General features: G+C 40.0%; 3 protein-coding genes across 3 annotated transcripts in view; 2 read left to right on the top strand and 1 right to left on the bottom strand.

The window, feature by feature from the left end:
- Window positions 1-953: 953 nt before the first annotated feature.
- Window positions 954-5,331, top strand: lyve1b (lymphatic vessel endothelial hyaluronic receptor 1b). The gene is made up of 6 exons (XM_061077192.1): window positions 954-1,010; window positions 1,638-1,803; window positions 3,136-3,275; window positions 3,419-3,763; window positions 4,618-4,693; window positions 5,051-5,331. The coding sequence occupies exons 1-6, from the start codon at window positions 1,004-1,006 to the stop codon at window positions 5,247-5,249; spliced, it is 933 nt and encodes a 310-aa protein (XP_060933175.1). The 5' UTR covers window positions 954-1,003; the 3' UTR covers window positions 5,250-5,331.
- Window positions 5,332-6,532: 1,201 nt separating this feature from the next.
- On the top strand, window positions 6,533-14,600 carry rlig1 (RNA 5'-phosphate and 3'-OH ligase 1). The gene is made up of 7 exons (XM_061076397.1): window positions 6,533-6,727; window positions 9,553-9,670; window positions 9,838-9,933; window positions 10,019-10,135; window positions 10,878-11,075; window positions 13,673-13,842; window positions 14,185-14,600. Exons 1-7 carry the CDS (start codon window positions 6,638-6,640, stop codon window positions 14,362-14,364), a joined length of 969 nt encoding a protein of 322 aa, XP_060932380.1. The 5' UTR covers window positions 6,533-6,637; the 3' UTR covers window positions 14,365-14,600.
- Window positions 14,601-16,748: 2,148 nt separating this feature from the next.
- The window catches only part of cep290 (centrosomal protein 290), a 45,858-nt gene continuing 35,881 nt past the window's right edge, over window positions 16,749-26,725 (bottom strand). The window contains exons 42-51 of the mRNA XM_061077123.1: window positions 25,396-25,519; window positions 22,689-22,823; window positions 22,271-22,357; window positions 21,632-21,796; window positions 21,199-21,321; window positions 20,638-20,807; window positions 20,373-20,514; window positions 18,793-18,866; window positions 17,953-18,047; window positions 16,749-17,505 (exon numbers count right to left, since the gene is read on the bottom strand). Of these exons, the coding sequence (XP_060933106.1) occupies window positions 17,261-17,505; window positions 17,953-18,047; window positions 18,793-18,866; window positions 20,373-20,514; window positions 20,638-20,807; window positions 21,199-21,321; window positions 21,632-21,796; window positions 22,271-22,357; window positions 22,689-22,823; window positions 25,396-25,519 (1,360 nt within the window). The 3' untranslated portion in view covers window positions 16,749-17,260. The remainder of the gene's footprint in view (window positions 17,506-17,952; window positions 18,048-18,792; window positions 18,867-20,372; window positions 20,515-20,637; window positions 20,808-21,198; window positions 21,322-21,631; window positions 21,797-22,270; window positions 22,358-22,688; window positions 22,824-25,395; window positions 25,520-26,725) is intronic.

Raw genomic sequence — 26,725 nt, 5'->3', positions numbered from 1 at the left:
TAACTCCAATGCCATTGCTAATGTGTTTTGTCACCTTAATCGAATGTGAAAGCTGAGTCAGGGAAAACCATATAATCATGTCAACAGTACCAACTGGGTTTTGTGACAATGAATGAGTGGAAGCAACCCAAGGGATTATAAGTGAATGTGCCCCACACAGTGTCAAAGTTGGAGGTCTGGTCCCCGAATGTGTCACTAAAGCTTAACATGCAAACAGATCAAAGATGCTACGCCACTGATGCCATGTTGTTTCTGTTGGCTTCTTTGATGACACGCTGCTCTGGTACAGTTTGAAGCAAAGTGTAGAGGTCTGAACCCTTTTTTTTGACAACATGGGGCTGCAGAAACATTATATGAAAGAAATATATTAAATTACCGCAGCGTATAGAAGAGTTAGAAGTGATTATAGAGAAGAAGGGGGAAAGTGGTTATTTAAGAAAGAGACACTAAGAAGAAAAGACAGAAGCACAGGAACCGTGTGGAGGAAGTCCCCTTGCTGACAGGCAAACATACGTCTGCGTGATAGATGCTGGCGAAACAGAAAACCACAGAAAACACAGAAAAAAACACCGGGTTGATAAAGACTCATGAAACGCTCTGAGCATCTCTGTTTGAGCGACACTTATTACAACGTCTGTTTGAACTCAGTTGTTATTTAATGAGTTAGAAGTATCATACTGAATAAACAAGATTGTATAATCAGAACAAAGGGCTTGGATCATACACAGCGAGATATACTTTCAAGGTCTCTCCGATGTGGATGAGGGTGATATCTCGATACAGGGCGTCAAGCAGATTTGACCTCCGCTTCCTGTTTCCTCTTCTCATCCACGTCACATTTGTTCAAGGGCTTTTCGCCTGCCTTTGCATTATTTGGTTCTTCACCTTCGCTCCTTGCAGTTAAACTTGTTTTTTAACACAAACCATGGCAAGACTTTGGATTATGACTCAGTTTTTCCTTGTGTGTTTTGCAGCCTCTATTCTTGCCTCTGAATCCAATGTAATGAGAGGTAAGTGTTTTTTTTGGTTTTGACTAAACATTTGCATATTTATTTACTTTTGTATCTATTTATTTATTTGTGTATTTATTCATATTCCTGGGGTGGAAATGTTCACAGCATAATGAATGCATGCATGTGTCACGTTCAAACGTGTATTGTAGGACTGTGTTGTTGGTTGAATATTTTCAGGACCTTTTGGCACTTCTGTGATCTTTGTTGTTTTTTATTCTTTGTTGTTTTTCATTCATTTCATCAATCTGAGGTTAATTATATTGTTACAGACAAAAAACATTCTAATTATTACATTTTTTTCAACCAACTGTACCAGGAATTAAGGTTTAGCACATGTTTACTTATATTTTGTTCCTATTTATTATTTATTTCCCATACTGTACTGTTTATATAACAGTATATAGTGAGTTTACATTGAGTTTACCACTGAAATTAGGATACAAATTACAGTAGGCTGCTTTTAATAGCAGAGAAAGCAAATAACTTTGTATAACATGTAATATTATCCAGAATTTACTCCAGAATTAAGTTTGTTCTTTGGACCAGAACATAACTGTAGAGGACATACCATATATGACATGTTAATGGTGCTGCATGCTTTTTGTTATCTTCACATCATTTCAGCAGCTCCTCACAGTCCCAGAGTTGCCGGGGTCTTCATGCTCATCGAAGGAGGAAAGTACACGTTGAACTTCACGTCTGCCAGAGCTGCCTGCTTGTTACTGAACGTAACCATAGCGACCAAAAACCAAATGGAGCGAGCGTTGCAGCAAGGACTGGAAATGTGCAAGTAGGCTGAAAACACATGGTGACTGTTGCGCTGATGCAGCTGTGAATACCTGCTAAGAGACTGGCTCTTGTGCAGTGTTGAAGTTTTTATTGTGGTAAAATATTCCATCACTCAACTATTGTTCAGTTATTCAAAACCATATTGAAGCAAGCGCATTATGTCATATTAGCCAACAACACCAGCTGAAAAAAATATAAACACCCATTTATCCATCATCTATACCACTTATCCTTTTTTATCCATTTTACCCCCCAAACTGTCCCTGCTTGTACATTCCTTTGTAGTGCTGACGATGCCTGACGGGTCGAGTCCTCCAGTATTTTATATTAGTCGTTCAGTCTCTGCAATAATTTGTCAAATCTGTTTCCTGTCTAGCATTTTGGGTGTTTTGAACGTGCTTTGCTACTAGTGCTTGAACCTTTTGTTGCAGTGAAATCTGATAGGGTGAAGGAAAGATGTTTTTCTGGAGATGGATGATGTCTTAAGCAGGAATATTTATGAACTGCCATCATCAAATCTGACCTGCTCTTGCAAAAAATGTGCATTATAAGCCTAAAAAGTATGGGTGGCTGGATACCATTAAGCCATATATGGAATTGAACCAACAATGGCAGTCCATCCATCCATCCATTATCTATGCTGCATACTTTTGAAGTTTACTGGGGATTAGCTGGTGCCATAACCTGGAGCCAATCCCAGCTGAGACTGGGAGAGAAGTGGGGTAGAGTCAGGTCACCAGCATATTGCCAGGCCAAGACAATGCATAGCCTGCTAATTAAATAAATCAAAAACAAAACAGGTTTAAATCATAACAATATTCATAACAAACTCAAAGATCCCATTTCAAAACACAAAATCCCAGCCAACAGCAGATTTTGAACTGGAGTTTATTATAATCTCCTCCATGTTTACTGTTGTTGTAAACTGTTGTTGTTGTTACTGTAGTGTTGTTCAATTCATACGTTGTTATCGATGTGATAGAGTCCTGTTCATTGTCGCCACCTGGTGGACTGCGGTAGCTATCGACAAAAGCAGTTTCGCTGTGGTTAACAAGAATGACCCTAGCATGCCTATCAGCTTTCAACAGTTCCATCCTCATTCTGCAGTTTTCAGACCCAACCAAAGCTGCAAGTGACATCACCTGAAGCAATCCATCACATTTTTACAGCTCAACCTGTCGCGACAAAAATCTTTGCTAACTTTTTCACATTTGCAGATGTAGACTCCTGTCAGACCTTGTCTATAGACTTGGAGCTCCACCTTAAAAATTAATTCAGTCACCTTACAAGTCTATTCATTGTGTTATCACCCCTTTATTCACTGTTTTAACAGGTATGGCTGGATTGCAGAACAGATTGGAGCCATCCCACGGATTATATCTGACACAAACTGTGGACAGGGCAAAACTGGGTTGGTGCTGTGGTGGGCTAGTCCAGATAAACCGTTCGGTGTTTTCTGCTTCAATGCCTCAGGTACGGTTTATTTTAACCTACATAATCAAAGGTTTTATTGAAGATACTTTTATAAAAATTATAATCTATAGAAATCTACAGAAACATTCTCACCTGCCCCCTATAAAAGTATTAATACAAACCTTTTATCCCAACACTAGCAGATTCAGAGGAAACTCAGAGTACGACAGAAGCCGCGCCCCAAACCTCCACATCTCCAACCATGCAGACTTCACCGACTCAAACCCCAACACCTACCACACCTACGGTTAAATCAACAACCAGGGCTCCATCTTCAGGAAAGCCCAGAACAACAAAATCCCCTGAGCAGACATCTGCTTCTGCTCTCCTGTTCAAGACAACCCGTTCTACTAGGATGTCCTCCACCTCCACTTCTCTCGATCCTTTCTCCACCCATATTCCTACATCTCTCTCTCACCTCATCAGCTCAAAACCAACAGTCGACACTGTTGCTCCGTCTGAGAGCTCTGCAGAAACCTCTCTCGGAGGTACGGCCATGTCTACTTTCGTCTTTAGATTTTCGTCTTTTGGTGCCAACAGATATACAGTGCTATTCTTAACTCGATCTTATTCCTGGGGAGAAGAAAGCCTTACAACTCTATTATATATGATGAATTACCATTTGATTATTATGCAGATATGTTAAGAAACACAAATGGTCTTAAAGGTTTTAGCAGTCATTGGTTCTATAGACTGTAATGGTAGGTAGTGGAACTACGGTGGTCAGCTGCAAAGTAATACTGCAACAAGCTGTACCACGCTGTATTGTTTAATAATGCTAATTAACTGACGACTCATGCCCAACATCATCGAAAACACAGAATAGAACAGAGCGGAACAGAATTATTTTATGAACGTGTTTACATGAGCATCAGCATTCTGGTTTTGTTTTGAGCATGTAAACATTTCAGGAACCTGGATATCCCACCTAGAGTAGTCTCTGGATACTTCATCCAGGTTTTGTGAAAGAAGCTGAAATGGAGAGAAATCAAGAACGCCAGTGGATAATCACAAACCTTGGTACTGTTAACAGAGAATACATACAAAGAAAATGAATAGCAAGTGTTATTCAAGTTCCATTGAAACACCATATATTAAGTATAAACAGAGTATAAGGCTCAAAACCATAATGCTAATGCACGTGTAAATGGATTCACTGTGGGATGTAAACAGCAGATTCTGGAGTGTGAATAAACCCACATCCGGAGATCAAGGATACGACTCCTGTATGTAAACACCCCCTATTTTCTATCGCTTGGACCTGAATCTGTGAATTTCGCTACATGATATGAATAATACAGAGTTTATGTCAGTTATTGATATTTTTCTGTTTATTTTCCAGTTGTGCCTACAGCCCTCATCATACTTTGCGTCATTCTCTTACCTCTGGTAGCAGCAGCCACGTGGTACTACAAACGGTGAGTCATGTTTTCAGATAATTGGAATCACTCTTATCCCTGCATCTCTCCTTAAAACATGTGGAACAATGATGTAGCAGACAATGAGCTTCTTTAGTTTGAGTTATAGAATAATAAATGTGGATCCAACCTGGAGAGAATGTGTTTGAAGTCACCTCTATCTTTAATTCTGATTAGATCTGTTTTTTTTGCACACGTAAAACCAAGCTTTTATTACAGACTTTGTTAAAGGACGTCGTTTAAGGAACTGATACCAGAAAGATCTTACAGCCTCATCAGGGTTTCTACTGAACTTGATGTACTTTCAGTGATCACATTCAGTCTGTCATCTTTCTAATATGATTATTTATTTCAAAGGAACCCATTTTGTTGTCCGGGGCAGCAGAAAGACGACATAGAGACAGAGATGTGGAAGCACACAGACAGTGAATTGGACCTGCACAGTCAACATGGAGCAGAGGAAGGTGATGGATATGAAGAACCAGACAGGAAGTTCTCCAGTGATATCACGCTGTGTGTGAATCCAGACATCAAAAATCAAATGAATGGGCAATAATACCCAAATGTTTAAAAAAAGGTTTTATACAGACTCGAAGATGGTTTCTTTGACTTTTCAATGTGATTGTAAATACTATGCATCTTATATGAGCTTTTTCGTCTAAACTTACTTTTCCTAAGATTGACGAGCTGCAGTAACTCAGTCTATCTGTCCCTAAAGAGCACGTTTAGAATTTTGAAATAATTAATTCAAACGGTTCATTTTTTTCCATCTGAAATCGGGAGTGGCCACAGGTCAGCCATCACATTCCTAAAATATGTGCAGGTTTGGTTTGCAGGTAAAACTGCATAGATGCAATTATGGCAAGAACAAAATTATCAGTAATGAAAGACATTAAACAAGTACTTATATGTTTGAATAGGTGAATTACCCCAGAAAGAGGCGTGCATATGGAATGACATAATCAGTATCTAACAGATGAAATTACAAGTGACAGTTACGGACAAATTAATGAAAAACAAGAATAAATATTTGGAGAAACAGGACTAGTGCCTCCATCCGTTGGACACAATGGCTTATTGAATGTTTATTGAATCATCAGGACAGTAATGCAGGGAATGTCTTTCATCTCTCCAGTGGAGTTCAGAGGGTTTTTAATGGAGGGAAAAAACTCATCTATTTCCTTAATAACTCCACCAAAGCAGGTTATGTTTTCACCTCTTTCCATTGGTTTGTTGGGTGGTTTATAAACAGGATTACGCAAACAGCTATTGGACAGATTGTCCTAAACGTGGTGGAAGGATGTGGTACATATGGGTCAGGGAGGAACCTATTACATTTTGGTGTGGACCCAAGGATTTTTGAGATAGAGCACATCTTTCAACATTTCCCTTGTGCTCTCAGAGAGTTATTAATGGATGTTGATTGATAACATCTGTTATGATCAGGAGATTAATGTTCAAGTGTGAGTGCAAGATCCAAATAAAATCTGGATCTAGTGAATTTAAATATGGAGGAGTCATTTATGATTGTTTTTATTATTATTAATTGATTGAAACTTTTTATGTGGAAAAACATATCATGGTAAGTTATAAGTCACAAGTTAACAGTAAAAAATGTTCATGCCTATCGGGGGATCTTTCTCAATATGTTTGAAACTAAACACATATTTCACAGATAATCCATTAATCATACAATAATATCTATATATAAAATATTCGAATCAGACTTAACTTGAGAAAATGATCCCACCGCACGGTGGCGAGAACGAGTCCCTTTCACTTTTGCCAAAGCAACATTAAAACGAGAAGAAGAAACGCAGCACGTGACCAGATGTGATCCATGATGCTGAAGCGTCTGTAGATACTGATGTTTTCTCATCGATCATTATCCAGCTGACAGAGGGGGACACACGCACACACACGCGCACACGCACACACAGAAAGATGCGGCGCCTGGGCTCCGTGCAGCAGAAGATACCGTGTGTGTTTGTGACGGAGGTGAAGGAAGAACAGTCCAGAAAACGTGAGAGTCAGGTGAGTTCTGCTGGCCGCCATTTATTTACCAGCACTGACACTAACCCGACCGATCTCATCATGAAACAGATGTTTTGGAAATCCTTGTGTTCTTGAACAATGAACAACTGAGTTGACTGAGAACTTTCTTTCAGCTGAACCTGGAATTAAACTATAGTGTGAAGTGGCCATGTGTAAATGCACAGGATATGAAATCATCACATCCTCTTTGGAGAGAAATAAACAGAGGGAGCATTTTTCTTCTGTATAATCCTCACATTAGAAACACTAAACAAGGCACACATGAAATACCATAACAGAAACAAACAGATACAATGCCAGTGGTTATATAGCTTCACACAAACTCATATATGTATGTGTGACTTTTAAAACCTTACATTTATGGATACACGGAGCAGAAAACACATCTGAACTCTTAGAATAAGAATGTCATGTGTGTCAGTGAAGCCTTCAGTCGATTTAGAGCAGAGTCCCAGAGGTGCTGCAGCTGGAACATCTGCACAGTCTGCTTCATCTGCTTCGCTCCCGCTGTCTTTCAGGTCACGTGGCGTTGCGTTCTAACCAGCATGCATTGTGTTAGGACCAGCATGCATTGTGTTAGGACCAGCATGCATTGTGTTAGGACCAGCATGCATCATGTGAAGTCAGCGCTTTATCTGGTCGAACGTACCTATGGTCTGGTATTCTTACTGCGTTACCCTGCTTGTCCCGCATTTGAAGGATTATTTGACCATCCTCACATATGACATCTGTACAGCACCATTATGAGAATAGTGCCTGTCTCATTCACTTGTGCTCCTTTCCCTCCAAGTCAGGTTACAGATAAAGGGCCAACTAGCAGTACATTGTCTACGCTCAGGGACTTTCATATAGCTAATTTAGAGGCCCCCAGACAGAGAGGCAGAGGGTGAGGAAGATGTACTGGGATGCTGTGGGAGACATCTTCAGACTTGGGGGTGACGATTGCTCATGCTACTCTGTTGGCGTTTGATTATTGTTTCACCTTCTGGTCTCCTTGAGGCATCAAGTCTACATTCAACTGTCTCGCATCTGCGTAAGACATCAGCTGCTGCCTGAATCCTCCTTTCACCAGCTTCCAAACTTGCATCATACTGACCTTACAACCGTCGCTTAGCAACAGAGCTCCTGGAGAAAAAGTGATTTGGTTGATTAAAAAACACTTTTTTTCACCGTGAGCTGTTCGGTTGAGCACTAACATCTAAAAATCAATTTTTCTGTTGTTCTTGTCTTCATCTCTGGATAGTGGGAGGGCGTGGACAAAATAGATTTGTTGCTGTTGTGAATGCATCTGTGCACAGAACCTGCTGCTGTGTTGTGCATGTGTAAAGGGCAAATGTCTGAAAATGAGTTTACTGGGTCCTACCAATAAAGGCAAAAATCCCCCCCAAAAATAATCCACTATACTTTGACTGGTCAAATCTCGACGAAATTATCCCAGAAAGACTTAAAGGGATAGTTCACCCAGAAATGAAAATTCACTCATCTACTCACCAATATGGCGATGGAGGGGCGGGTGAAGTGTTTGAGTCCACGAAACACTCAAGGAGTTTTAGGGGTAAACTGTTGCAGCAGAATCCAATAAAATTGAACAAATTAGTGACCAAAGCTTCAGACGAAACAAATTAATAGAAAAACATAACAGGCCTCCCTGCTCCCTGCTCGTGTGGTGAAACACATTTTTTGTTTGTGAAAATGCAAAAAAAGTGACATTACAGCTTTTTCACATCTAGACCACATTGCACCAGGTCTAGATCACATAACCCTTTACGAAAGCTCGTCCAATCTGGACTAAATTACCCGCAAGAGGCTACAGCGTCTTTAAAACTATTTCAGATTTGTAAAACCGTTGTTGCATATCTGTGGCAATGCAAACCAGTTAACAGCTTTTTAGTACTGATAACCCATCAGACAAGGTCCAGATGAAAATCCACAACACTTAAGCATGTCATATCTGGACCAGATTCCAAAAATATTCCTCTAAAACAGTGTCAGATTTGTGAAAAGCTAACTTCTATTCATAAAAATGCAACAAAGGGACATCTCACTTCTTTATTGTTTTAACACCTAGACCACATCAGTTCAGATCAAAACTGTTATACTTTGACTTGTCAAATCTGAACCATATTATCTCGTCCCTCTTCACTATGAGCTTCTTGTCCCTCTCTGGTTTGAATTGACCGTGTTCTGTGTTATAGTTCTCTCTCCTCCATATTTGTTTGTGTTGTCCACATGAATATTTACCTACTTGCATCTGTGACATGTGGAGGAACGCAAAGTTGTCTAATGTGATTTGTGACTAAATGAAAGAAGGAGCACAGAAGACTCTGGTTCATACCACACAGTCCTAATGTCGAACAAAATTTTCACACATCAATTTCTGGATTCGCACAGTTTTAGGCATACAAACTTATTGATCTCCTCATTAGCTCTTACTCTATTTTTGTCTGATCTCTGCCCCCCTGTGTGCACACGTTTCCCCCGACAACGTCATTCAGAAACCTGTCTGTAGCAAATTAGGTCAGACATTAGAAAGAAAATGTTATATCATAAATGTTTTGGCAAAAAGTGCATAATGATGAACCAATAATGAATAGAATTTGTTTTGGTTTCATAACATGTTAATAGGATGGACTGATATCAATATTATTCCTGGCTCTGTGCAACGTGTGGAAGATTCATTTAAGTACTAACTGCTCTCTTGGTTTTGTAAGTGAGGAAAGGGGTTTCCTAGAAGCTGAAACGTTGTCTTTCAGTTATCTGTCCAACGTATAATGCTTAAACATTGTCTGTCTTTCTGTCTGCAGCAATTTCGGGTTCTTGCTACTGAACACGTGAACCCTGTTGCTCTGGAGGCTGACATTGATTGTGCAATTGCCACAGAAAAACTGGACGGTACCTGCTGTTATGTTACACTCTACAAAGGTGAGTGTTACTGTTTTTCGATGAGAAGTCTTTCATGTTGTGATTCTGTTTTAAGGTGGATACTCGTCGATTTTAACACTAAGAGTAAAGTGGTGTCATTTTTTTTCAAACCTGATTGATAAAGGTGACTTCTGATGGGATGAAGTAAATGTTTTTTGTTTCCGTAGGGCAGCCTTACCTCTGGGCTCGATTGGACAGGAAACCCAACAAACAGGCAGAAAAGAGATTCAAGAAGTACCAGCACTGTCACATAAGCACCAAAGGTTTCTGGACGATATGTTTTCTTTTGCACATTACACGTCACCATTTTTTGCAGGGGAGTTTTTGACTGGTTCTGTCTCTTTTCAGGTTTCACGTGGAACGTAGAGGACGACTTTAGGACGGTGCCAGAGTCGTGGATCCCAGCTCACCGGGTCAAACATCACAACGGCTATCCAGTGCCTGATGACCTCGGACACATTCCAGGTTATTGAAAAATTCTATTGTTACCTATAAGGATTGTTGTCAAAAACCTAGTAGTGCAAGGTAGCAAAGCTTTAAAGCTAATATAGAGTAAAAGTATGACATGGACAGCTCCCTGGAGCTCAGTGCACTGTATGTGGTTCCAGAAAGTGGATGTCTGCTTGTATGTGATTCACATTTCTCCAGAACCGTTCATCTTATCAGCTTCACACTTGTTATGCGTATTGTTAAGGGCTCAATGAAATACAATGTTGATTGTGGTGGGATCTGGGCACATTATATGCTCAATATGAATAAACTTTGACTAAATAGACAACCAGCGCTTTATAGCAGCGCCGGCTGGGACTCATCAATGTAAGTGACGATGTTGATCATGAGAACAACACGTTCAAAATGCAACTGATTCTGCAGTTCAGGGTTCTACGCACTGATTTGAGATTCACCGAACTTTGAATAAACAGGTGAGCAGCTCAGTGCCCTGCAGCTTGGCTTCCTGGCTTCCTGGCTCTGGGGACTGAGTCCTGCAGCAGGTCTTAGCGTGCAGCCGCTCAACTTCAGTGTCTGAAAGAACAGGCCAAGCAGGTCTTAAAATGTAGGAATAATATTGCCCTGTCCTCATTCTTATTGCTAAGACACAATTTTACTGAGCAGCTACCTTCAAACCAGCCTGGTACAATTTCTCACATGGAAATGATCATCATCATGGTGTAAGGGCAACACTGATTTTGCTCTTGTGAATGTTCAGGCTGGTTTCCAGTGGAGAAGGACAACAAGCAGTACTGCTGGCACTCGTCTGTGCTGGATTATGAAGTCGGGGTGGCTCTGGTTCTCAGACCCAAGGCTAACGATGAAGACATGTTAGAAATTGTAGCAGTTCCGCTGACTGACCTCATGGAACAAACCCTGGAACTCATTGGAACCAACGTGAATGGGAACCCTTACGGTAATGTGATATATCCTTTCACAGGAATCTACGTCATTGTGTAGACAGCTTGTTGTTTCAGAACAGCCTGTGCTTTTTAATGTCAAATGTTTTTGCTTGCTTTAACAAGTACAGTCACAGTTTTAATGCAAAATGACGTCTTTATTCAGCTCCTCGTGAAATGAAAACACATTTTTCACCTTTTTAAATTTTGTACCGTAGCTCTGTTTTAATTGTGACAAATAAGCCACAGTTGGGTCAGAGGAACACTATCATTATTTTTACTTGGGCTGCACGATATATACTTGGGCTGCAAAGACGGCAAAACTTGCGATGAATGGTGTTAAACCGCCACACATTCACACTTTGCATGTCACAAATATTTGTCAGATGGAGCCCTGCTGCCCTAGAGGTTAAATGAAAGATATTCAGATCGACAGGTTTTTCTGTCAATGAATAATTGTCGGAAGCAGAGAATAAGAAGAGAATAGAGAGAAAACAGAGAATTAATAAAAAAAAAAAACGATTTGACAGAGCGAGGCAACCCCCGTTAAATCTAGCTCGAGACTAAATTCTACGACATCACGTTTGCCCGACTTAAATTCAACACTATGAGCGGTTGATTATATAAAATAATACAGTTTAAAAGTTGATTTGTTTGTCGCCATATTATCAACACTGATCATTGTTGAGGGAATATTTGACCATCCTCTCACATTACTGTATATGACACAATATAAATGATGTATATAGTGTATATTATATCTGTACAACATTAAAAGAAGAGTGCCTGTCTAATTACACAGATATTTCCTTCTCTCTCTAAGCAGTACCCAAGTTCAGATTATAGATAGAGGACCAACATTACATTGTAGTGTCTACGCTTAGCGACTTTCATATCTAATTCAGATGTGCCAGACTGAGAGGCACCAACTGCCACTCACTAAATTTCACCAGTGGCAAGACATAAGGGCACAATGCGAATTAGGAATGCATACTTTGGACTTTTTACTTAACTATCCAATAGGATGCAAACACCTACATGTAACATAGGGAGTGATGTTCTGCATAGGACATCAGCTGCTGCCTGAGTTCTCCTGTCACCAGCTTCCAGAAAACTTCCATAACAATTATCACATAATGATCGATTCTTTTATTAATGAGTAAACTCAAACAGAACAGACTTTATAACTTAGTAAATTAATAAAGAGCCAGATAGAGATGGTGGCGTGCTTGGTTTGGTTTGACGCACAGTGTGAATGACTGAGAAACAAGAAAAAGGATGTAAATTACTGACAGAGCTGCAAACAATGTAAAAAGAAACAACTTTTCACAGTCAAAACATGTGTGAAAAATCCCAAATGAACACTGTAAGTGGACTTAGTGGAGCTGTGCATGGTTCCCTGGTGCCTGCCCCAGACTTGGTGGAGCTGCCCGTGCTCTCTGCGTCAGTAGCCAGGGGCGGTTTGTGTTTATTTATCACAAATTGTATGGTCATCGCAACTTTAAACTCTAAATGTTACCGCACATTGCATGTTTTCCTAATATCTTGCAGCCCTAATTTTTACATTTATATCTGACTTTCTCTTCTTGTAAAACGGTTCAACTGTTTGATGATGGCACTCAGGGACGTTCTTCAGGACGCCTTTCCCTCCCTTTGACGATAAACTCTGCCAGTTACCAACCAGCGTAGAGAGACCTTTACTATGTGATTCATCTGTTATGTTCACTGGCGTAGGTCAGGGCAAGAAGAAGAAGAAGTCATTGACAATGGAGAGCAGGCTGTTGCCATGACCTTGCCTGTTGACCGACGAGTTACCGCCAACTCTGCTGCTTGGCCGTGACACACATCCAGTGCTGTCGGCTACTGCAAATGCCAAATAATATCTGTTGCTATAATATCTATAACTTTGTGTGTTGACCAAGCACATCAATATACACATTTAAATGGGACTGTGACTTCTGCTAAAGGTGTTAAAATACTGGCACTTGAATAATGAATAATATCTGATCATTCAGACCTCATCAAACAACATCACATATAACCACAAGGTCGACGGAGAGTGATGTGTGACAGAGAAAGCTCTGTGAACAGGTGAATAGCAGAAACTGTACTGTGAAGTGCTTTGAGTGGTCAAGACTAGAAAAGTGCTGTTTAAATACAGACTATTCACTGTTTGGTCTCTGCAACTACAAATGATTTTTGTGACTATTCAGTCGTGGTCACAGGAGACACGTTCAGAATTTGTGAACAAACCAACTTAGAGCTGAGCACTTGTCAAGGGATGTTAATAACAGGTCTGTGACATCACAGGCAGCTGTTTGCCTCTGGAGCTGATGAACACGTGTATTAAATATATCAAAAATATTTACAGTGAAATAGGTTCACAAACTTGACATGGTGTATTTGATAAAACTAGAGTCTAACTTTTACCCGTCATAAGTGGAACAACTTCAATGACATCGAAGCTTTTCAAAAATATATATTTTAGGAAAAAAAACAATTAAAGTAGCTGTATATGAGAATTCTTACTAAATTAAATAAAGTTAAATGCTTATCTCAGGTATGAGGATATTTGTTTGTGCTAAACTGAAGTTGGGTTGTTCTATCCTGACAGGACTTGGGAGTAAAAAGCAGCCCGTCCACTTCCTGGTGTCACACGGGAGTGTTACATTCCGAACGCCTCCATCAGTGGACTTCCAGCAGCTGCGCTCCTGGTTCCACGAGTGTCCGGAGAGCCGAGTGGAGGGCATCGTGTGGCACTGCAGCGACGGCACTCTCCTCAAGGTGGAGTGAGGCTCAGGAATTTCACATTAAGTGTGAATAGTTTGGAGGGAAATGAAAGTGCACTTACTTATGTGATGAATGCAGATGTGGAATTTTGAATGCAGTTTATTTTTAGACTTCCCACATATGAATGAACACTTAAATGTACTTAACTGGTTCTAATAGCTTTCAAGGATGTAGAGGATTATGCTTTAGCTGAAAGATGAGTGGGAAAAATTAGAATTAGATAAAAAGATGAAAAAAGAAATGAAATATTAAGTGTACGTAAGTTGTCATCTGAAGGCAGACTGTATACTAAAATGTTGGCGTGCAGGTGTTGAGCTGTTCTGTGGTTGTTGGTAGGTTCATCGTCATCACCTGGGACTGAGGTGGCCAGACGGGGAGTCCTGCTTTGGGAACAGGTCGGTGGGGATTCACGTGGACGGGACAGAGGAGGACAACAACAGGAGAGACTTGTTTGCCTCTTTCTCTGCCCTGAATGGACGCAGCTTCAGCCGACTTCAGGACGTCCACTTTGACTAATAAGCCCTCAGGCTGAGACAATGAAATATTCCCTCTCCTACAGCTGCTGTGATCCTGTTAGGATTTACCAGCTTGCTGATCGCTGCCTGATAGTTTGACCTGTTGGTAGCGATCAGTAAGTTAACATGAACTATTTCAGGTTATTTTCACGTGAGACCCGTAAGTACAGCCGTGGCCAAAAGTTTTGAGAATATTAATTATATATATATATAAAAATAAATATTAATTTCACAAATTCTGCTGCCTCAGTTTTTATGATGGCAATTTGCATATACTCCAGAATGTTATGAAGAATGATCAAATGAATTGCAATTAATTGCAAAGTCCCTCTTTGCCACGAAAAGAACTTAATTTCCAAAAAACCATTTCCACTGCATTTCAGCCCTGCCACAGAAGGACCAGCTGACATGTCAGTGATTATCTTGTTAACACAGGTGAGAGTGTTGACGGGGACAAGTCTGGAGATCTCTCTGTCATGCTGATTGAGACAGAATAGCAGCCTTGAAGCTTTAAAAGGAGGGTGGTGCTTGAAATCATTGTTCTTCCTCTATTAACCATGGTTACATGCAAGGAAACACGTGCAGTCATCATTGCTTTGCACAAAAAGGGCTTCAGAGGCCAGGATATTGCTGCTAGTAAGATTTCACCTAAATTTACCATTTAACTAATCATCAAGAACTGGAGAGAGAGAGGTTCAATTGTTGTGAAGAAGGCTTCAGGGCGCCCAAGGAAGTCCAGCAAGCGACAGGACCATCTCCTTAAGTTGATTCAACTGCAGGATCGGGGCACCACTAGTGCAGAGCTTGCTCAGGAATGGCAGCAGGCAGGTGTGAGTGCATCTGCACTCACAGTGAGGAGATGACTTGTGGATGATGGCCTGGTGTCAAGAAGGGCAGCAAAGAAAGCCACTTGTCTCCAGGAAAAACATCAGGGACAGACTGATATTCTGTCAAAGGTACAGGGATTGGACTGCTGAGGACTGGGGTAAAGTCATTTTCTCTGATGAATCCCCTTCCTGATTGTTTAGGGCATCTGGAGAAAAGCTTGTCTGGAGAAGAAAAGGTTATCGTTACCATCAGTCCTGTGTCGTGCCAACAGTAAAGCATCCTGAGACCATTCCTGTGTGGGGTTGCTTCTCAGCCAAGGGAGTGGGCTCACTAACAATTTTGCCAAAGAACACAGCCATGAATAAAGAATGGTACCAATACATCCTCAGAGAGCAACTTCTCCCAACCATCCAAGAACAGTTTGGTGAGGAACAATGTCTTTTCCAGCATGATGGGGCACCTTGCCATAAGGCAAAAGTGATAACTAAGTAGCTCGGGGAACAAAACATAGAAATGTTGGGTCCATTTCCAGGAAACTCCCCAGACCTTAATCCCATTGAGAATTTGTGGTCAATCCTCAAGAAGCAGGTGGACAAACAAAAACCCATAAATTCTGACAATTTCCAAGCATTGATTATGCAAGAATGAGCTGCCATCAGTCAGGATGTGGGCCAGAAGTTAATTGACAGCATGCCAGGGTGAATTGAAGAGGTCTTGAAAAAGAAGGGTCAACACTGCAAATATTGACTCTTTGCATAAACTTGATGTAGTTGTCAATAAAATCCTTTAACACTTATGAAATGCTTGTAATTATACTTCAGTATACCATAGTTACATCTGACAAAAAGATCTAAAAACACTGAAGCAACACACTTTGTGAAAATCAATACTTGTGTCACTCAAAACTTTTGGCCACAGCTGTACACTGAGGCTGAACAAGGCTTATTTTGTGTCGGGGCCCCATACCAACCCTAAATATTTCAGAGATGAACCTTTGCCTTCCATTCACTCTGTGTGAGAAAGGGGGGGGGGGGGGGGATAAAAGATTAGCTGCCTGTGTCAAGGCAACAGCACCATTCCTGCGCATAGAGTTCAATATGGGTGAACTTTGACCTCCGATTTTCCCTTCACATTTGCATGTCCGGGCCCTAAATCAAAATTAGCTGAAAGTCTTCATCTGTGTTTTCAGTGAGGCCTGGCTCACTGACACAAACATGAAGTTGGATCAAACCTACAGCGCCAAACAGGAACTGTGTCTCTTCATGGATCACTACGTTTGAGCATTTCTGCTCAGTACTGCAAATATGAAATGCACTTTTTTTCAATCATCACAGAGTACAGCTTGCATCGACAGTCAACGGGCTTGGAACTTTTGAATTCTGCATAAGCATTTTAGTGTGAATAAAAGAAATTGAAAAAAGACTGACCAATTGAATGTTTTTAGCTAGAAGCTTAAAGGTTCAATCTATATACAATAAATTCTTTGTCAGTTATTTCAATTCTAAGTGACGATCATATGAGCTTGTAAACAATCTGATTAGTATCAAAACTGCTTTATTCACAAAGGACATTAACATTGAAGTTCAATATGTCAGAACTGTACAATATACAAACCTTATAAATATGCTACTACACCAGCCAGAGAACTAGTATATTAACATAGAAAGCTGCCTTATGGAAGAGGGTGGGGGAGCTTTGTCACACTAAAAGGTCAACTTAACGATTTGTTCCTACTCAATCATTCACACACATTTCGCTCAGGACCATATTAAAGAAAGATGAAAATTCCCTCATTATCCAGTCACCACTATGCCGATGGAGGGGAGGATGAAGTGTTTGAATCTGTTTACCACCCCGAGATCCCTAAAGGGTTTTGTGGACTCAAACACTTCCCCATATACTTCATGGCATAGTGGTGAGTAGATAATGAGTGAATTTTCATTTCGGGGTGAACTATCCCTTTAAGGTTCAGCTGAGATCTAAACTGAAACTGAGTGCTAAAGTTAAAGATAAACTCAAAGTTTAATTCTAACAGTGTAAAGTCCACTGAACGGCTCAGTAACTTAGTGTCAACTGATGGACACACTGGGCAATTCAACTTTTACACCAAACCGGTCACACACTTTCCTCAGCTGCTCCTCCAGCACAATGTTCTTCTTCACCTCCACATTGTAGTTATATTTCAAGTCCTCAATCTCCTCAAAAAACGTCGGGTCAAAGTTCTCCAGTTCTTTCTGCAGCTTGATGACCTCATCTTGAAGTTTTGTTTTCTCCATCTCTGCTGCCTGCAGACGACTTCTGAGCTTCCCGAGATCTACGAACACAAGAAAAGAGTCAGCGGAGGTGACTGGTGTTCATCATGACTGCTCACGTCAAATACATTCAGATGTTTGAGTAGCTAATGATTAAACTGAGACCAGATTATTTGACAGAAAACAGAAAACCAGCAGTTTATGATGTCACGTTGAAGAGACCAGACATGTTTTGTGAGGCCACAGTGACTTTGACCTTTGACCAGCAAAATCTAATCAGTTCAACCAAAGTTTGTGTCAAATTTGAAAAGTGTATCTCAAGGCAAGAGATATATTTTGTTCACAAGAATGGGAAAACATAAAAACATAATGCCACCATCTAACGGCTATTGCTAGTGCGGAGGCATACACAATTATGATTGCAGCAGAGTAACTAGAAAACCCAAACACATGTCACACTGTTTCATCTCACTGCTTTACAGCAGCAGCTGTGTGTTTGGAAGTCTCACCTGTTTTAGATGAAGTCTCACCATGTCGCTGACTGTACTCACTGAGGCTGTGCTTCAGATCTCTGTTCTCCTGCTGCAGCTCATTGTTGACCAACCTGACGACCAAATAAACGTGGAGATTTTTGTACAAATCAAACTTTCACAAGTTACATAAACAAAACAAATATACTTGATCAGAATAGGAAAATACTGCCGACGCTATATACTATACATTGTGTTTGCATTCATTTGGTGGCGCTTCAGACAACTTCAGCATTGGCTAGAAACCTGACTTTGTTAGATAAACAAAGTTTTTTCCACCAGTCACGGTCTCTGCGACACGCATCATAAAATTGTGCCGGAAAAGGGCAGAGGATGTGCACGGTCACTCGGGTGCTATGTTTACATCACTGACCACCAGACCTGCAGCTGGTTAACACCCATGGCTACTGCAGTCACTTGGTGATGTGAGTCCTATTTCCCACAGAAGACAAACCAAATCAAAAGGCCAGATGTTAGTGGGTGTCGTTGGGTTTTGTGTCCAGTGTGAAAGAGGCTTCACAGTATTGTGATGATATGATCATAGTGTTTTCCAGATGTTCAGTCATGGTGATTCAAATAAACTCTCTTAAAGATGTAATTATAAGTAAAGTCATTATTCATTGAAGTGTCTGTCTGCTTGAAGTTATGCCACAATGTAACTAACACTCATTCAACACCAATCGGGTTATATATCACTCTGCATATATTAACACTATGGGGACAAATGTGATTATGATCAAAATGATATTAACTATATGGCCCATCCCTAATATTACTACATCATAACCAATACTCAACAGTGCACATAGCTTTGCATACCTCATTGCCCTGAACTCCTTGGTGAGTCCAGCATCTGTCTTTGCAGCAGTAGGGCAGATTTTAAACATGTCAACCTGAGAAATGACAAACAAATAACAATTTAAACCCCTTTATAGGACACATTGGGTCTGATTGCTCAGCTCACCCAGATAGTGATTGAAGATGAGACGAGAGGAGAACTCTGTAACGTGAACAAGGTGGTTTGTCAAAATAAATGAAAGAGTGGCAACAAAAATAGTGAATACAGGTTTTCCACCAATTATTAAATGATCAGCACTGCTGCTTCAAGAGTGAGTGTCTCTGTCTGAGTGTCCTCCTACCACACTCCTGCTGACCTGCGCTCACTTAACTCTTTAACAATAAACAACAACACTCATCACAAGTTATTAGGACCCAAACTGTACTTAAGTTTACTTTGTGTTTGTTTGATTCACTTCAGAGTTTATGAAACACACACACACACACACACACAATCCTAGAGGAAACGGTGCAATACAATTCAAAGCTAAAAGCTCATGGAAATCATAACATTAACATCCTGTTTACTGGGCTGTTACATATCTGGACCCAAATGTATAATATTTATTTAAGAGCAAATTTTGTTAACAGTTAGAGAGTCTATCTTATTTATTGTTTTAGTTCTGTGGTTTATTATATTAATGTTCTTTAAATATTTTTTCAATTATAATTTAAATGTCAGACTGAATATTCTTAGGAATTTAGCTCATTTCTCTTTTAAAGGGGTGTACTAGCATGATTATGATATAACATTATCAGCATATTAGTGCTATACAATGGTTTAAAATTATGACATCATTTATCAAAATGTTTTCTGGGACAATATATATCGTCCAACATAATTTGTTACCTTGACAGGCCTACTTTGATATTTTTAATAAGTTAAGAGGTTTCACATATCCTAGCAAAATTGGTATTGTAAGATGAAATATCCTTAACTGAAACGATATTGACCAAGTTTGTGAATAAGTATATAGTTAACCAACCAGTCAACATCTCTGTAAACCAGGCAGACACAGCGACAAGTGTCTATCATGCTGCACCTTACCGAGCTGCGAGTGGTAACATGTTTATGAGATGGGTCGAGCCACGGAGACTTTGGACTTTGACTATCAGGGGTCTAAATGTCATGACATCTGCCTATTCTTAAATTTGTCTTGTGCAATACTTAATTGTTGGATCTCTTGAAATCACCTCTTACTGGAAAGACTAATCAAAAAGATTAGGACTTCCTCCAAGCTGGTTATATTCTCATTTAGTACTTATGCACCCAACTCTAGCTGAAATGAGGTCTGACTGTCTGCATGGACGGTAACAACTTTATGCACGATAGCAAATGGCGCTGCACTAAGCTATAGGTACAAGTTAGAGATCTCATGTGTTACTATGAGAAGTGTAAAAATGTTTGGTTAATTATGAGGCTGTGACAGGACCAATTAGAATATGAAGGGCCACCCCAGTCTGGATGGTTAATGACAAACACTGCTTTCACATAGTGAGATAGGGAATTAACCTTGGCGGAGGTATGCAGTCTCAGAGCAGCCTTGTAGCTTAGCATGTACCTGATCTTCAAGCTGTCGGATGCTGGTCTGTGCTCTTTCCTCGCGCTCGCTCGCCTCCTTCAGCTGCTGTTTGACTTCAGACAGCCTGGAGGTCTTCTGGGAGAGCTCCCTCTCCAGTTCCTTCATCTTGCTCTCAAACATTCTGCAGAGAGGAAGTCAAACAACCGCGGTCTCACACTCTGTTCTCTACTGTTTGCTCTTCATTAAAGCTGTGAAAGCTTTTGAATTAGACCCAGATGGATGGCGTAGGGAGCAGTTTGCTGACCTTGTTACCACAGAAGCCTTCAAGGTCTTTGTGTCAGCTCCCTCTGAGACAGGTTTGGACAGAGCTGCACGAAGCCGCTGTTTGGTTTCCTCCAGCTCCGCCTCCAGCTTCTCGTTGTTTACCTCCAGACGCGTTTTGGTGACTCTCAGCCTCTCTGCGGCCTCCATTTCCTGTTAACAATACCAATCATGCACAATCAGGTGATTCAATGATGATGACTACAAATGAGAAATCCATGTTTATGCTCCACACAGCTCCTGTCCTTACATTACCAAGTGCTGTAATTGAAAACTTCATTAAATATTACCAGAATTAATTACTTATTCAAACTCAGTCATATTAAGTTTCTCTCTGACTGGGACAAATATTTCCATTAGCCATTGACAGGGAGGAACACTGTTTGCTCACATTTACACGTAGTTACACGAACTAAATTGGAACGTTATACCACTAAATAAAAACTCACCCACTTTTTAAAAGCGGGTGCGAAAATATAAATTCAACTTTCCTTCTGAAAGTACTTTTGAAGGAATAGCATGTTGTAGAAGTAACATGTATTACCCTCTTGATCTCCTTGCGTAGACGTTCGTTTTCAATCACTATTTTCTCCAGTCCTTTGGTCCTAGATTCAAGTTTTGATCTCAGCTCAGCTTCACTTTGGCTCTTGAGCTTCTCATATTCAGCCTAAAAGAAAATAATAGATGGATAGTTTATTGATCCCGAAAGAAATGTAGGCATCCAGTAGCTTATACCACACGCACAGGTCATGAAAATCACTTTTATGAAGTTTATGGAATATAGTGGTAAAGTTAAAGTAAGAGGCTGTGCAACTAGTCAACCAATAATCAGTAATACATAATAACTACATTAGCATATGTATAAGTGTGTTTCTATCGACGGTGTGCAATATTGACTCAGCTGTAGTAACAGAAAAATAAGTTGATATACTTACAGAATAAATATGTATGACACAAAACATGGAGTGGTGACCAACCTTTAGGTTTTGGTTTTCTTGCTCCAAGGCAGAGACCTTGTCTTGACTTGCCAGTGCACCGGACTTCTTCATCGTCTCATTCTCCCTCTGCACCCTCTCCACCACCTTCTTCATCAACCCAATGGTTTTCTCAAGTTCAGGTACTGTTTTACCACTGTGACCAGTCTGGTGAGGAACACGTGACAAATCATCATCATGATAAACAGGACATGGTGAAATACAATTTAATGGAGAACCTCAGTAGAGTTTTTTTTTACCTCATTTATAGATATCTTAAGGAATCTATCTTATTATTTCTGTAATTTCTTGAAAATGATGAATAAAAATAATCCATCATATAACGGAATCACCAACATGATGTCCCCACCTCTGAGTACTCAGTAGTAGTTAATACAAATTATTTCTAAATGTAGTCTTCCTTTCGTTCTTTACACACCTAAGTTTTATGACAACTTTGCATGTTTGTCATGCTATGGTTTTGTGTAAAGCATTAACTCTAAATTGTCTGTTTGTCATAACATTATCCATGACAAATTCATACCTAACCACAACTCCCATCTTACCTGTACTAACCAGGACCTCATTAGTTTTGCCTCACTAGGCCTGAGCTTTGGTCCTTTGCTTTGGACTTCAACTTACTCCACTTATATGAGCCAGGTTTTTCTTCACCTCTGCCTTATCCTTCTTCAAAGCGTTGCACATCTCCTTCAGGTCTGCAACTTGGTTCTGTGAGATAACAGAGAAAAGGGGTATAAAGTAAAATAAAACACATTTTTTTCCTTCAGTTTATGTTGGGGTTGAATTATGGGGTACAAAACACTGGCAAAACTGATATAAATGCAGTTGAAGATAAATTGATGATGCAATGAATAAACTCTCCATTCACTAAAGTGAAATTCAACACATTGGCTGAGAGAACACAACATTTCATGACAAACATCTTCAATCATGAGAAAAAGCTGCCAGCTCTTAGTGATGTCTGTACGGTAAATATGAAGCTAGCAGCTGGTTAGAACATTTCACTGACCAGCCTGCTCTGTGTCCCTGTTCTGCCTACCTTGAGTCTTGGTAAGTCTTTGTCGCTCTGCTCCAGCTGAAAGCGCAGCTCCAGGTTCTCAGAGGCAAGCTTGAGGTTTTCTTTTTGAAGGTCTTGATCTCTCTGTGAGGGTGTGCCAGTGCCTCTACCTGAAGTCTGGAGGGAAGCAAAGATACAACCTGAGCCAGAGAAAATGATTTACATTGTATGGTGATAACAACTACTACGGTGGAAGAGATTGCATCCTTAAAAACTAAATCACTAAGGGAGTGTAGGGAACCAGCATCTTTGTTAAATCCATGCCCTTGTTCTAGGGGTCATGAAACTGAAACACACGACCACATCCATCAAGGACAATGCAGGGGATCCAAACACAAACAAGCCACTTCTACTGTTAGGTCCTTGACTTCTACTCTGCCACATATACTGCCATGCTACCACATCACTTAAGCTTGGGTGACTATAGAGCCTGGAGTACCTTTTGATATCTAAGACATCTGCTTTCTCGTTTTCGAATGCACTCATCCCTTCTTCTTCTAATGAACCCCAGGTGTTTGCTCTGTGTGGTGCTGTATTCCACATCTGGCTCTGCTGAGCATGACTGTTCTGGATTATCTTCCTCTGTTGCCTCCTTTGTAGTCTTAACTGCTTCATTTTTCAGCTCAATCTGCTTATTATCCTCTTGTGTCTTCTCTGCCCTGATTCTCACATCATCATCATTATCATCATCATCAGTGTCTCGATCCTCTTGTTCAGCAGCACTCTCTTTAGTCATAGTTTCATTTGTTTCATGGCCTGTTGCTGCTGCCCTTGGCTTAGAGGATGACATAGCTGATCTAGGTCTTTCTAACAGATCATTGGACTTGGCCCCAGTTTCTTTTGTGATCTGTGGTTGAGAGAGCAAGGTGCTTTCTTCTTTTTCTTCAAGCACGCCAAGATCAGAACCATATGGGATGTTAGTGCCTTCTACATGATCTGCTTCTGTTTGTGTCTCATCATCTTTAGCATGATCAGCTTCATCATCTACTTCATCATGCGTTTTGTCAGCTGCTGCGTTTTCTTCTACATCGGGGCTGGGTTGCTCGTGGTCAAGGCAAACATCCTCTTCCCCAACAAAGCTGCTTTGAGTTTCACTGTCTGTGTGACTCTGCTTTGGCGCCCTCTGATGGTGAGCGGGCTCTTTGACAGCTTCAGGGCTGATGGAGCAGCTGGAGGACTCAGCGAAATGGGGTGTAACATTCCTTTCGAACTGCCCATCCGCAACATCAAAAGTGACAGAACAAATCCCTTTCAAAGCCTGGGAGTAGGAGCTTTTTACCTTCAAAGGCAATGAATTAGATTGAATCCAGTGTCAATGGAGATACATGAAGAAAGAGGATAAAGAATAATGAATATTGGAATACAACAAAAGAAAAATGTCTTTTAATCCTGTGACAACTCTCGTCCACCTGGGAAATAGGAGTCTCTGTGTCCATGTGGTTGTGTTTTACAGGTGTTTAATGGAGGGTTATCAGCATTATGAGGTTTCCCTAGGCCCAGCATGCTCTGCCCTGTAAAGTACCCTAATTCAGCCTCAGGGAGATCTCCTCTCCTCAGCAGATCAGATCAAGGCTGTGATTTTCCTCTGTCTTTGTTTGATCTTTTCTTTTCTTACATTGGTTGAATTATTATTCTATTTTAGATAAGCTAAAGTTATTCTTCACGAGACACCATGGTGAGGTATTGTCATCTATGCCTTAATAAATTATAAAAACAATAATAACTTTAAATATATGACACTTTTCAAAACAAAGTTACAAAGTGCTGTACATAACACAGAGCAAAACAATGAAACACAAATAAAATCTGACTGTACGTTTTATATTTGCAATTAAGATCAGTTTTTACTATATTTATCACATATGAACTATCACATTTCATCTATAATAATTGATAATAGTGAACGTTGTAAAGTTAAAATGGAATGTATAATGCAAAACAGAGAAATAGCAAATTCCCATTATTAGAATGTCAACTTTGCTGAATAACTTTCTTTGATACAAATTAAATTGCGTGGTAATATTTTTGTAAGAAATAATAATAGGCCATTTTCAGACATGAACTCCAGATAATTTGAAGACATTGGGGAATGGGGTTTTCAGGAGTCGCCTTTCACATGTGAAAGCCGCAGCAGGAGATTCTCTAGTCAGACGCGTTAAAAACAACAGAAAAGTGTCCACAGCGTTCAGGTGAAGGTTGGCTCAGCAGACAAAGATAGGATATGATTTATTACTTTCGCTGCAGAGATCATCTGTTTTTGATTATAGCACATAAACACTGGAATCAGCCCTTATCCCTAAAAAGTTTCTTGACATCTTTGTTCTGCGTCTCCTACCTCTTTTTCATCTTGAGATATCCGTATTATTATTATAATATATATATTTGAGGTTTTGCATTGATTGCATGTAAGAAATGTCATCAACACGTCCACATGCTTGCGGTTAATCTCCCAGAGGACCTCCTGCACATGAGCTCATTCGGAAAAGCTCCAGAGTTTTTAGTAGTTGGCAGGAGAAACTCCTGAGAATGTCTTTAGCCTCTCACTTGGACATTTGTGGCACCTCTAGAGAATGTTAAGAGATTATCCTGATTTCAGTTTATGTCTGAAAGCAGCTTAATTGTTTCACCACATTAGGTTTTCAAGCACACAGGTGTTTTACTGTTTTCTTGTATGTCAATGAGCACTTACAGAGGGTCTTGACGAAGGCTCTTTGGACATCTGACTGTCTAAAATGTGGATTCTGTCCTCTAGATAGCGGTTCTTCAGCATCAGACTCTCCATGGCATCATCACGAGGTAAAGCCTGTTGTTGTCTGTGCGTTCAAAAAAAAATATAAAGGTGGATTATTTGGACCAATAATGAGCCTCAGCAACAAAAACATGGTTTAAAAAAATGTGATGTTCCTATAGGCTCCACTCTGGAACCTTCTCTGTTAATTCTAGGAAAGACAAGGAAATATCATGAAAGCAAGGGATTCAGTTTCATAGCTACGTTGTTGATACACAACTGAACATTTCATTATCACGCGATGAAATCAGCCCTATGATAAACTGGTTCAATGCATAAGTCATATCACTTATTTAAAAAAAAATGTATACTCTCCTACCTCCCCCTAAAGCACCTACCAAAAAAATCTTGATATGGTTCTAGGCTATGATTTTTATTTTGAATCTCATGTCAGTAATATAACTAAAAGTGCTTTCGATCATCTAAGATACATTGCTTAAGTGCAACAATTTATCTTCCAGGCAGATACCATCCTTTTATCACTAGCAGACTTGACTACTATAATGCTGTCTTTTCTGGTGAGTCTAAGAAAGCAATAAATAAGCTATAAATCTCAAACAGATGGACTAAGGAAGACCAAAAGCAGAACACACATTTCACCTGTCTTCATTGTTTGCATGTCCGTTTTAGAATGTATTATAAAATCCTTTTAAAATTTTTAAATTCCTCAATGGACTAGCCCATATACTTCTCAGACAGGGTTTTAATCTATACTCCCCAGAGACCACGTAGGTCGTTTGACACTGGCCTTATAACTGTTCCAGTATTGAGAGCAATTGAATTCTGGGAAGTGTATTTAGAGTATTTTGTACATCGATGGAACATCCTTGGAGCTGTGGGAAAGACAGTGATCAGGAGATGGCATATCCCCTTCGGCAAATGCAAAATATCAAAAGGAACTTCCTGATTAACATAACTGTGAAGTTTCATGAAAAAAAATCCTGTGAAAACTATGCTTCACTGGTCTCTCTATTCTACCATGTCTCTTATTATCATTTCCTTATGTCTTTTTTTAATCATTGCCCTTTTTATTGTACTGTAAAGCCCTATGTCTTTAGGGTACTACATAAATGAAGAATGAATTCATTTGAATCGCTTTCTCAGAATCTATTTGTAATATTAATAAAGAACCTGTTTGGCTTATCACAGAGACAGTTTATGATCACTAGCATATTTGGTTGCTTAAGTGAAACAAAATTGTGGTACGCACATGTTTGATAGCAGTAGTACA

Source organism: Limanda limanda, chromosome 8 (genome assembly GCF_963576545.1).
Source record: "Limanda limanda chromosome 8, fLimLim1.1, whole genome shotgun sequence".
Taxonomy (NCBI): domain Eukaryota; kingdom Metazoa; phylum Chordata; class Actinopteri; order Pleuronectiformes; family Pleuronectidae; genus Limanda; species Limanda limanda.
The sequence above is the reverse complement of the archived record's forward strand: the minus strand, read 5'-3'. Positions and strand labels throughout refer to the sequence as shown.